The following is a 13,142-nucleotide window of genomic DNA, read 5'->3' on the forward strand; positions in this document are numbered from 1 at the left end:
CCATAATTCACTACCATATAATGCAATTGGTTGGATTACTGTTTTAAAAATGTTGAGCCAGATTGGGATTGGAATATTAATTTTAGTGGATTTTTGTATTGCATAAAATGCCCATCTTGCTTTTTCTCTCAGCTGGATTAATGTCACATGGAAGGTTCCCTGGAGACGTCATTTTTAATCCTAGGTATGTGTATGTGTTTGTGTGCTCTATAGTGGTTGGGCCCAGCGTGAACTGGGGTCTGTTTCTCTCACTCTGAAACACCATGATCTTAGTTTTCTTCTTGTTGACTGTCAGGGCCCATGTCTGACAGAATTGTTGAAGGTGGTCTAGGAGCTGTTGTAGTCCGTCTTCAGAGTTGGACAGCAGCACTAGATCATCTGCATACAAGAGACATTTGATGTGTGTGTTGTTCAGGATGAGGCCTGGAGTTGACGACTCATTTAATGGTTTTGCTAATTGATTTATGTAGATGTTGAAAAGTGTTGGGCTCAGACTATTTCCTTGCATTACTCCTCGGTTCTGGGAGAAAAAGTCTTTTCTTTTGTCTTGGATTTTGACTGCACAGGTTTGTTTGTTGAGTTGTTTCCAGTTTTTCCAGAATTTTTTGCAATCTATCGCTTCTTCTATTTCGGTGAGTTGTTGTTTGATGTCTTGTGTTTTCTTTGATCTGATGGTGTGGTGATATTGTTTTTGTGTTTGCCAGTATTGATGTCTTATCTCCTGGTTGTCTGGTTCTCTATGCTTTTGATTTGATAGTTTCCTAAGTGTTTTTCTGAGTCAAACCACTTTTTGGTAGGGTTTTTGTTTGTGGATTTTGCTGCTTTCTTTAAATTCAATTACCGTATTTTCCGCACTATAAGGCGCACCGGATTATAAGGCGCACCGGATTATAAAGCGCACTGGATTATAAGGCGCACCGGATTATAAGGCGCACCTTCAATGAATGGCCTATTTTAAAACTTTGTCCATATATAAGGCGCACTGCATTATAAGGCGCATAGAATAGACGCTACAGTAGAGGCTGGGGTTACGTTATGCATTCATTAGATGGAGCTGCGCTAAAGGGAATGTCAACAAAACAGTCAGATAGGTCAGTCAAACTTTATTTATAGATTACAAACCAGCGTTCTGACAACTCCGTTTACTCCCAACATGAATAAACAGCTGTTTTATGTGATGTGGTATTTCGTTTATCTTTTAACAACAGCAGGGTATAACATGTAGTGCAACATTTATATCACATAGTGGAGGGGAACTTTTCCTGGATTCAATAAACACGTAAAAAACAGTCTGATACTGTTACGGTAAATCAAACGTTAGTGCTATCACAATATAGTAACACTCGAAATAGTGCAAAGCAATAACAATATATAAATAACTCAACGTTGCTCAAACGTTAATGTCACACAACACAACACACAAAATAAACATGTAAAGCTCACTTTATCAAGTTATTCCTCATCCGCGAATCCCTCGAATTCTTCTTCTTCAGTGTCCGAATTAAACAGTTGGGCGAATACGGGATCCAACATGCCCGGCTCCGTCTCGTCCGGATTATACGGCGCACTGTCGGCTTTTGAGAACATTTGAGGTTTTTAGGTGCGCCTTATAGTGCGGAAAATACGGTAAGTTAAGATTAGGTTTCTATCCCTCACGGCTAGATTAATTCCTTCTTTGTAATGTAGATATGTTTGAGTGAGGAATGTGTTTATCATTGAATGCTGGTCTTGACTGTTTTCAGTCCATCTATAGGGTTGTTCAGTGTTATGTCGTTTGTTGTCCTCTTCTATTGTGAAGTGTGTTTTGTTCTGTTTTAGGTACAGGGTGATGTTGCTGTGGTCTGATGGGGGGGTCAGAGGACTGACTGTAAAGGCTCTGAGGTGATCAGGCTCTATGTCTGTTATCATGTAGTCTAGTCGACGGTACTGCTGCCACAGTGGGAGCAGTGTGTGTATCTCCCATATGAGTCTCCTCGTAGCCTACCATTAACTATGTACAGTCCTAGTGATCGGCACAGCTGTAGTATTTGCCGGCCATTTTGGTTGATGTTTTTGTCATTATTATTCCTGGGCTGTTGTGATAGCTGAGGGAAGTTAATGTCTCAAAAGATATGTACTTGTCTCCGTGGTGATTAATTAAATTAATCGAGCATTAATGTCCCGGCAGACCAGGAACCCTTACCCTGGGTCTGGTAGTGACTGATATGATCAAGTATGGGGATTCCGATGGGGGTATGTACTGTATATCATGCATATGAATATGTTTTCTTTTATCGAGATTGATCTTCCTTTGTATTTTAAGCCAAATGTGGGATTAACCTATTTTTACTGCTTCGATGGAGTGTGTGAGGTAAGTTTTATACCAGATGAGCATCTCCCCTGAATCTCTGCCTTGAGTGACTCCCTTGAGTTTGGTTGAGGGTACAATCATTTCCCTATATCCTGGGGGGCAGCCAGTGGACTCCTCTCCTCTACTCCACGTTTCTTGCAGAACAATCACATCACAGTTTTGGACATCTTTTAGAAAGTCTGTGTCTCTGCTCTTAGTCCCAAAGGTAAAGGACCTTAAGCCCTGGATGTTCCAACAAGCAATTGTAAAGCATTTAAGTTCCATTGAATTCTGAATTGTCAGTCAGTCAGTCATCATCTAACCGCTTTATCCTCCACCAGAGGGTCGCGGGGGGTGCTGTGCCAATCTCAGCTACATCGGGCAATAGGCGGGGTACACCCTGGACAGTTCGCCAGTCCATCGCAGGGCCACACACAACTAGAGACAAAACAAACAAATGGTCAATTTAGAGTGTCCAATTTACCTAATCCCCACATTGCATGTTTTTGGACTGTGGGAGGAAGCCGGAGAACCCGGAGAGAACCCACGCACACACGGGGAGAACATGCAAACTCCATGCAGAAAGACCCTTGTTCCAACTGGGGCACGAACCCGGGTCTTCTCGCTGCAAGGCGAGAGTGCTAACCACTACACTACCGTGTGGCCCATTCTGAATTGTATTTTTTTTTTTTAAGATGAGATTAACAACAACTGTCTCGTGCTTCTGTGTGTGTGTCTATGTGCATGCATGTCTCTCTGTCTGTCTCTCTGTTTCTCTCTCTCTCACACGTTTGCTGTCTCCAGTCTTCTGTCTCTCACTCTCTCTCTCTCTGTCTGTCTGTCTCCCTCTCTCTCACACACACTTTTGCTGTCTCTTGTATATACAGTAATTCACTCTTGTTCTTTTCTGGCATACACACTCACCTCCTCAGCAACAGTCATCCCTGCAGAGATCAAAACCTGGTCCTTATGATTTTGATTGTGGTTAAGGTTAGAGATGGAACTGTAGACATGGTCTAATCCAGTCTCACTGAAGTTGAATTCTCTTCCTCTGTCCTCGTCTGCTTCTGCAGAGGTTTAACTTTGTGTCTCTGCCCACCGATGTCCTTGAGATCGAGGTGAAGGACAAGTTTGCCAAGAGTCGTCCGATCATCAAGCGTTTCCTGGGGAAGCTCTGTGTTCCTGTGCAGAGGCTCCTGGAAAAACACGCCATCGGGTAAACCAGGCTGTCACTGACACACACACACACACACACACACACACAGTTGATCAGAGAGAGAAGTGTTGTCACCACTTTACATCTCATCTGAAACTCATGGATTCGCTGTGATCTTCATCATAATATAATAATAACATTACATTACATATCTTATTATTAATAATAATAATAATAATAATAACATAGAATTATCGTAGCTGCATTTTCAGTGCTCTTATCGTCTTCTTGCCTCCCTCAGTTTCACAAGTCCCCTCCTCTCGCTCTCTCTCTCTGTCTGTCTCTCTGTCTGTCTGTCTCTCTCTCTCTCTCTGTCTGTCTCTCTGCAGGGATCGGGTGGTGAGTTACTCTCTGGGCCGCAGGTTGCCAACAGATCACGTCTGTGGACAGCTGCAGTTCCGCTTTGAGCTGACCTCATCCATTCATCCAGGTACACGGGGCATCGCGCCCTCTAGTGGCATGGACACTTATGCCACAAAGAAATCTGTCAGCAGTATTTCACTCAAATCATGTGATGATAAAGAGTATTTATGAACATTATGTCTCGAGCAGAAAACTGTGATTGGTTCTGCTTTAAAGCTGTAGTACGTAACTTTAAAAAACCCAAACAAATGTCCAGTCAATTGAACCTGTTAACAATGAAGCTCACTGTAATCACTGTGTTTCTCAGTATAGCAGTGTTTCGATCTCATGTTACTCTAGGACATTTCCATGCTGCACACAGGAAGTGATTCACTTTACAGTTGTGTGCAAAAGTGTTTGCCCCTTCCTGGTTTGTTATTTTTTAGCATGTTTGTCACACTTAAATGTTTCAGATCATCAAACAAATTTAAATATTAGACAAAGACAACACAAGTTAACACAATGCGGTTTTTAAATAAAGGTTTTTTATTATTAAGGGAGGGAAAAACAAATGTAAACCTACATGGCCCTGTGTGAAAAAGTGTTTGCCCCCTAAACCTAATAACTAGTTGAGCTGACGTTTTCAAGGATGTTGTCAGGCAGGTCCTATTTAAGTGATTTGTTGATTTAGAACAGGTGTGGCAGTAATTAGGCCTGGGTGTGTCTAGAGAAATGAAACTATGGTGTGATAAATCACAGTTAAGTGGTTGTTTTAACACTTTTTCACACTGGGCCATGTAGGTTTGGATTAATAATAAAAAGCTTCATTTACAAACCGCTAACTTGTGTTGTCTTTGTCTAATATTTAAATTTGTTTGATGATCTGAAACATTTAAGTGTGACAAACATGCTAAGAAATAAGAAATCAGGAAGGGGGCAAAGACTTTTGCACACAACTGTATGTCAAGACAGACGGAGGCAACAGTGAGACTAGAAAATGGAACGTATTTGAACAAATGACCAGTGATTTTAAAAGTTTGAGTCACAGTGAAGAGCAGAAATATGAAAACTGATATATTTGTGTTTTAGCTTAATGTCGTGTTTAAATATTGTCAACATATCCAAAGCTGTGAACGGCACAGTTTTTAAGAATATGGTGAGTTTAGTGACCATCACTGTGTGTGTGTGTGTGTGTGTGCGTGTGTGTGTGTGTGTGTGTGTGTTCTGTCCTCAGATGATGAGGACGTGTCTCTGGTCATAGAAACGGCCTGTCCTGAGGGACGAAACACAGAAGATGTCCACCATGATGATGACACACTGAGTGTGGGACCTGACATGCCTGACCTCCCCCTGGACGTCCTGCCTGTCCCCGAGATGACCGCAGAGGAGCCCACGCCGGAGGAGGTCCCACCTGTTGCTGAGGAGGAGGAGCCGTCACCAGAGGTGGAGCCTGTAAATGTGGAGGAGGAGAGCACAGAGCGGGAGGAGCCAGTGTCTGCAGAGCCTCAGGTGGAACAGGTGGAGCAGCAGGAGGAGAACAGTGGAGGAGGCGCAACAGAGGGAGAAGAAAGACAGGAGGTAAGGCATCAGGAAGAAGGAGAGGAGGAGCAGAGGGATGAGTCTGCACCCCAGACTGAGGAGGTTCCAGAGGAGGTAGAGGAGGTTGGGCAGGAAACACAACCAAGGCCAGAACCTGACAATCCTGTGACAACAAACGATGAAGCTACAGCTGTGGAGGCTCCTCAGGAGGAGACAGAGGGAGGAGAGAGGGGCTGCACCTCCTGCTCCTGCCAGTCCCTCTTGTCAAACTGCAACTCCCAGGCTCCCTCACGCCGGAAAAACCGGCCCTGCTCCCTCCCGGTGTCAGAGCTGGAGACGGTGATCGCGTCAGCCTGCGGCGAGCCGGAGACGCCGCGGTCCCACTACATACGGATTCACCACCTCCTTCACAGCCTCCCGTCGGCTCAGTGCAGACCTCCCAGTCAGGAGGAGGAAGAAAACTCAGTGACTGTTCAGGACACCACGTCCACGTCACCTCCACTCAAGAGCTGCAAAGACAGAGAGGAGGAGGAGGAGGAGGAGGAGGAAGAAGAAGAAGAGGAGGACACCACACAGTCTCCCTCTCAGGTAACTTTTCACTTTTCTTCACTTAAAAAACACAAGAATAATTTCAGCCACTTAACAAAAGGTTTACACCTGCTGTCAGACAGCTGTTCACCATTTGCCTCCATCTGTTTGTTCAAATGTGTTATTTTGTATTTGGTTTTGCCAAAGTGACACAAACTTACCACAGGAGGCAGCAGAGACCAGCAGCTCTCATGTAACAGAAAACTAAAATGATGAGAGGAAGCGCCTGTGTCTCAATATTCATTCACTTCATTGTCAACATTAAGTCTATAAGCACAGCCGGGTTTTTCTCATGTTGTGCTGCACACAGGAAGTGATTCGTTTGTGTCAACAGATGGAGGCAGGTGTGTGTTTGTGTGTGTGTGTGTGTGTGTGTGTGTGTGTGTGTGTGTGTGTGTGTGTGTGTGTGTGTTTGTGTGTAATGTAATGTAATATGTGTGTGTTTGTATGGTGTGTGTTTTTGTGTGTGTGTGTGCGTGTGTGTGTGTGTGTGTGTCTGTGTGTGTGTGTAATGTAATGTAATGTAATGTGTGTGTTTGTATGGGTGTGTGTTTTTGTGTGTGTCTGTGTGTGTGTCTGTGTGTGTGTGTGTAATGTAATGTAATGTAATGCAATGTGTGTGTGTGTGTGTGTGTGTGTGTAATGTGTGTGTGTGTGTGTGTCTGTCTGTGTGTGTGTGTAATGTAATGTAATGAATTGAATTGAATTGAATTGAATTGACTTTATTCCTCCCCCAGGGGGGAAACATACATTCACCACAGCTCAGTTGTGAAAAAAAACAAAGTGAATAGAAAAAATAAGAATAAGAATAAAAAAGAAATAAAAAATATATAATACAATAAGATTAAAAAAGAGCAATACAGTGCAATAGTGAGAAAAATAAAAAGTTACTAGGTAAGGAATTACACTCTAATATAGAGTAGTTATCCGGGTTAAGTACAGCAGTGAATGGACATTTAAGAGGAGTTAAATATCCTAACAGCAGTGGGGATGAAGGACTTCCGGTAGCGCTCCGTCCTACACTGTGGGTGCCGGAGCCTGCCGCTGAAGGAGCTGCCAAGCCCCTCCACAGTCAGGTGCAGTGGATGGAGTGTGTTTTCCATGATGGAGGACAGTCTGGATAACGTCCTCCTCTGTCCCACCACCTCCACCGATTCTAGCGAGCAGCCCAGGACAGAGCCGGCCCTCCTGACCAGCCTGTTCAGTTTCTTTCTGTCCCGGTCCGTGCTGCTCGCTCCCCAGCAAACCACCGCATAGTGGATGGCAGAGGCCACCACAGAGTCGTAGAAAGTCCGGAGTAGAGGTCTGCACACTCCGAAGGACATTACTAATGTAATGCAATGTGTGTCTGTGTGTGTGTGTGTGTGTGTTTGTGCAGGTTCCAGAGTGTCCAGGTCCCTGCTGCCGTCGCTCTCTCCCCCGCAGCCTCTCCATCGAACGTCTGTCTGAGCTGAACCAGCTGCTGGAGGGTGAGGGAGGAGTTCATGTGTCCATGAGGAGGATTTCTCCCTCCTGCCTGGAGAGTGAAGAGGGCGACTCCAGTCACGGAGGACGAGGAAGAAGAAGAGTCTGCATGCAGAACACACTCAGGCCTCCGGGTGAAAACGAGTGCGAGTTCTGCGACACTTCCTGCTACAGCACCTCCTGCTACAGCACTTCCTGTTATAGCACGTCATGCTACAGCAACTCAGGCTACGAGGGGAGGGGCCGCTTCTGCAGCCACACCCGTCTGTCCTCAGTGGACAGCAACAGACTCTCCGGCAGCACCGTGTTCTCCTCACAGGATGAAGAGGAAGATGAGGAGAGCGCCTTCGAGTCGGTGCCTGACGGCGTGAACACGCCAGAGGGCCAGGAGGCGGGAGGATCAGGAGGAGAGAGGAGGGCAGGGAGGTGGAAGGAGACCAGGAGAGGAGAGCAGGGGGAGCTGGCTGTGGCCGGACCCAGTGACAGGAGCAGTGTCGGTGAGATCAGCTTCTTATTGTTTGTTTACTGAACTCAGTGTAATTCTACTGAACAGACAAATATGTGTACATATATATATATATACATATACATATATAATTATAATATGATATACTCACACTATATAATATCGCAATATTTCACTGCATCCATTTCCCCTCACAAGTTTCTGCAGAGACTGATCCTCGCAGTCATTTCCAGCTCATGTGTCACAACATGGCCTCCAAACATTTCATATTAAAACAAGGCTTTTATTGTGAAATATTTGCAGGTTTCCTTTAAATGCACTTCAATAATGGGTGTGTTAAAGTTGTTCTTAAGTTTTCTTTTTTCATTCACGCTGTTTCATGGTGTTTTATGTTTATTTGAATACTGAAGGGAAACTTGTCCTAAACAGATATTATCGCCAATAAAATCAAATCGACAAATTGCACAGATATAAAGTGGTTCAGCGTCAGTGCTGATCACAGAAACATTTAACTGTGTCGTCATTCTCACTGCATATGAAAGCGTTTTTAACATGTTTAAAGGTTTTCTTTGATCTTCACACCTTCACTCACAGTAAAAGCCTTCGAGTGGTTTTATGTTCAAATCAGAGACAATCAGCTTCTCCTTGTGTTTTCACTGAGAGCCTCAGTGTCTCCGGCTGGTTCTCGGAGCACGGTCGCTGATGACATCATTCTGTCCTGCTGTACCCATGTGTACAGATTATGGATGTAAATGTGATGTGGTAGAAGAGAAACATGGAGGAGTGAGTGAGTAAAGCTGTCATACGCTGTGTGTGTGTGTGTGTGCGTTAACTGGACAGCAGCTCTTTTGCAAAACAAGTCAATAAACCTTTATTTTTACCTCCTTATATGACAATCCAGGACTAACACTGACACCTTTGAAGATTAAATTCCGTGACATTAATGAAACACTTGGTTTGGTGAGAAAGAGCAGAAGTCTTTTACTTCATGACATCATTGTTAAATATGTAAAAACCTGTGTTCAGGCATATTTTAGCTCTGCATAGAAAAACATTACTTTGTTACTTCATTAAAAGAAGATTGTATTCGCTGTAGGTGTCAAACATGGTTCACTTTAAACTGTCCAAGCATGTGCACGTGTTCAAGTGACAGAAGAAAAGTAAACTCAACTCATATTTAAGATTAGAAAAGTGAGGAAAACACTTGTGTGATTTAGCTCAACAGATGTAAAGGGATTATTGTAGTATGAGGTATAAACCAATTACTAGAAGTAGCTTTTAATTTAGTTTGTTTGTTTGTTTCTTTCCCCCAAAACAAATAATATGTAGTTCATTTTGATGAAACTGCAGTACCGCCAATATCATCCAGGGGTTTGTGAGCCAAACTTGATGGTGTCACTCATGACTCATTATTTAATAATATGATTGATGTTTCCTCTCCACACTGATCTGACCTCCATCATTCTTCCATCTCCACTTCACACACACACACACACACACACAGTGAGTCACATGCTGCATTTAAAATCTCAGAGACTCATGATGTCATGTGATCATTTAGAACAGGGGTGTCAAACTCATTTTTGTTCAGGGGCCACATACAGCATAATTTGATCTCAAGGGGGCCGGACCAGTAAAAATAGCAAAATAATAGAATAATAACCTATGAACAACAAGAACTCCTTTGTTTTTTCTCCTTTGTTTTACATTTAATGAAGAATAATTTTACAAAACATGAAATGACAACAATATCATGCCTAAATTTACTATTTACACAGCACACTGGATCTATAAAGGCACAAACATTTAGTCACGGGTATCTGGAGCATTTGACATTACGTTTAGATTAGTGTGAAATTTTAACAAATTCATCCTGTGGGCCGGATTGGACCCTCTGGCGGGCCGGTTCTGGCCCCCGGGCCGTATGTTTGACACCCCTGATTTAGAATGATGTCATCATAAGACAAAATATTGATTTTTGAACAATTGTACAAAGAAGTAAGTAAATCATTGGCCTTGCAGTGGCTCTGATCGACCCTCCATTTTGGTGTGCAATTTAAGTTGTATAATAACAAGATTTAATTTCATTGAATATATAAATAATCAGCAACTGAGACTAATCCAGAGCTAAAAAAGAGTGAATATTGCATTTAAAATGAGTAACATTGCTCCAAATGAACTCTGTCGACACCGTGCTGTATATCAGTGAGTGCAGCTACTGCCCCCAGGTGGTCAAATGTAGATTCTTCTTTAAAGTTAAGGTCAGATCATGAAATCTACATAAAATACAAAAATATTTCTATAAGTAAGTATAAATAAGGACACACATATAATACACAAAATGAATGTAAATTAAATCAACATCTATCAAACAACATTTATGGTCTGTATCGTTAATCGATACGTTTTAAATCAAATATAACATGTACAGTCATTATTGAAATCATGAATATCAAGTTTCTGAGAATAAAAGTTCAGACAAATAATCTGTCAATTAAATATGATTATTAAAATGTGGCCCAAACAATGACTGTGCTTGTCTCTGACGGTCAGTGAATCCCAAGCCTTCCACTCATTTATCCCACGCTGTCTCTCTGATGTCCTGTAGGCTCAGGCTCCTCCCCTCCCGTCGGCCATCTTCCAGTCCTGCGTCCCAGCCATGACCTTAACCATTTTCCTGCTGCCACTGACCCAGCCTTACCTCCAAGTAAGAGGCCACAGCCCAGTCTTACTCTGGAGTCTCCTCCCATCACCTTGGTTTGCTGTGACTGTGTGTGTGTGTGTGTGTGTGTGTGTGTGTGTGTGCTGCTCTCCTTCATTCACCATCATCATGTCATTTCCCCTCCTGTCATCCTCCTCTCATGTGTCATCAGATTGAAACTCTTCTGTTCTGGTTCATGATTCCTTTGCTTTAACAGCATCATCACACACACTTCTATACGTCTTAATGAACTCGTGATGGAAGCTGCTGTGAGATTGTTGCCTTTTGCTCGAGCTGAATCACTCACTCTCCTGCACCAAAGTCCATAGAGGAAATCTGCATTTTTAGCTTGAAGGAAGCCAGAAGCTGCTGGTCTACTGCTGCCTCGTGTGGTCACTTTGTGTCACTGAGGTCAGTCCAAACAAAGGTTTTCAAACACTAAAGTCAAAAAAGAACTAATCTGAACTCACTGATGGAGCAGCAGTGGATCAACAACTCATATGTGCTGTGATGTGAAATGGCTGATTTTCTCTCTGGACTTTGTTGTGAGGCAGGAGTGTGTGATAGACTTTGTTACACTAAGTGTGAACGATCACTTTAATGCTGTCATTTATCAGCTGATAAAGTGAAACTAAATCAGCTGCTGCAACACAACCAGAGTGAAGTTCATTACTCTGGAGGTCAGTCACAGTGTGGTGATCAGCTTATTTCAGCATCACCTTTAACCTGACGCCTGTCAGCCTCAGTCTCAGCTTCAGCTTCACCTTCACCTTCAGCTTCAGCATCAGCTTCAGCTTCACCTTTACCCCCAGCCTCAGCCTCAGCTTCAGCTTCAGCCTTAGTTTCAGCTTCAGCCTCAGCCTCAGCCTCAGCTTCAGCCTTAGCCTCATCTTCAGCCTCAGCCTCACCTTCAGTCTCAGCGTCAGCGCAGCCTCAGTTTCAGCCTCAGTTTCAGCCTCAGCCTCAGTCTCAGCCTCAGCCTCAGCCCCTTGAAACTAAATGAACTTAAGTGATTTAAGTTTAACCTAAAAAAAAACCTTTAAAGGTTTTTTGTAGTCATGCAGCTTACTTGTATGTATAGACAACATGCTTAATTATTATTATTAATAATAATGATAATAATAATTTATAATGATAAACAACATGTTTAAATATATATAATTAATACTACTACTACTAATAATAATAATATACAATTATAAACAGCATGCATGATTATATATAATAATAATAAGTATTATTATTGTTATTATTATTAATAATAATACTATTAATAATGATAATAATAATATACAATTATAAACAGCATGCATGATTATATATAATAATAATAATTATTATTATAGTTATTATTAATAATAATAATACTACTAATAATGATAATAATAATATATAATTATAAACAACATGCTTAATTCCCTCCTCCTCCTGTCTGTTGTCACAGACTGGGAAGCTCGTATCGACAGTCACGGCAGAGTTTTCTACGTAGACCACGTCAACAGGACGACCACGTGGCAGAGACCGAGTCACAGCGGCAAGTGTAACCATGGCAACCATGGCATCCCTCGCTCAGGATCCACCCAGCAGATGGAGCAGCTCAACAGGAGGTCAGACTCTGAGACAGAGACAGAGAGACAAAGAGACACAGTGACAGTGACACAGAGACTCTGAGACACAGAGACAAAGAGACTCTGAGACTCTGAGACACAGCTACAAAGGCAAAGAGACAGACAGACAGACAGACAGACAAAGAGACAGACAGACAAAGACAAAGAGAGATAGAGACAAAGAGACAGACTGACAGACAAAGAGAGATAGAGACAAAAAGACAGACTGACGGACAAAGAGACAGACAGAGACAAAGAGACGGTACTGAATCAGACACTGGAGTATTGTGTAGAATTATCAAACCATTATTTTAACAATCTTACGTGATATTACACATAGACATACTTAAAATGAGTTATAACACACTTTAATAACAGGAACAGGACAAGTTTGATTTGTATTAAAGTGCAGTAAATATTTCTAAATATGTTAGAATATGTTTTATCTCACTGTGAGACAAACACATCTGTTAACTGCTGACTTTCTGTCAGCAGAGTGTTTTTAGGTTGTTATGAATGAGCTCACATAATAACACATCCTGTGTGCAGTGATCTTCGTAATGGTGCACTCTCTTTGGTGCACTGAGCTCACAGAAACACAAACTTCTGTCTAACCCTAACCCACTGAAATCAGGTTTTCCTTGTATTCAGTGTACGATGCTCTGCCTCACATATTGATGTATAGTATATGTGAGGCACAGAAGACCTGCACATGACAGTCTGTGACACTGAGTGTACTGTGGTGTTACACTGATAAATGTCATCCAACCTTAAACCTAGGTACCAGAACATTCAGAGGACCATGGCCACAGAGGAGGAGGGAGGGAGCCAGAGATTAGAGCGCAGCAGCAGCACAGAGACTGATCCAGACTCTCTTCACACAGGTACAC

At 42.6% G+C, this 13,142-nt stretch overlaps 1 protein-coding gene across 5 annotated transcripts in view; it reads left to right on the forward strand.

Annotated features, from left to right (window-relative positions):
• Window positions 1-13,142, forward strand: part of LOC122772306 (E3 ubiquitin-protein ligase HECW1) — a 50,324-nt gene that overhangs the window by 21,561 nt on the left and 15,621 nt on the right. For 4 of the 5 annotated variants that reach the window (XM_044030252.1, XM_044030270.1, XM_044030243.1 and 1 more), the window contains 7 exons: window positions 3,403-3,545; window positions 3,875-3,975; window positions 5,122-6,014; window positions 7,393-7,975; window positions 10,553-10,651; window positions 12,090-12,252; window positions 13,033-13,136. In XM_044030252.1, coding sequence (XP_043886187.1) covers window positions 3,403-3,545; window positions 3,875-3,975; window positions 5,122-6,014; window positions 7,393-7,975; window positions 10,553-10,651; window positions 12,090-12,252; window positions 13,033-13,136 — 2,086 coding nt within the window. The remainder of the gene's footprint in view (window positions 1-3,402; window positions 3,546-3,874; window positions 3,976-5,121; window positions 6,015-7,392; window positions 7,976-10,552; window positions 10,652-12,089; window positions 12,253-13,032; window positions 13,137-13,142) is intronic. The other variant, XM_044030278.1, reaches the window with a different exon arrangement.

This window comes from Solea senegalensis, linkage group LG1 (assembly GCF_019176455.1).
Source record: "Solea senegalensis isolate Sse05_10M linkage group LG1, IFAPA_SoseM_1, whole genome shotgun sequence".
Classification (NCBI taxonomy): domain Eukaryota; kingdom Metazoa; phylum Chordata; class Actinopteri; order Pleuronectiformes; family Soleidae; genus Solea; species Solea senegalensis.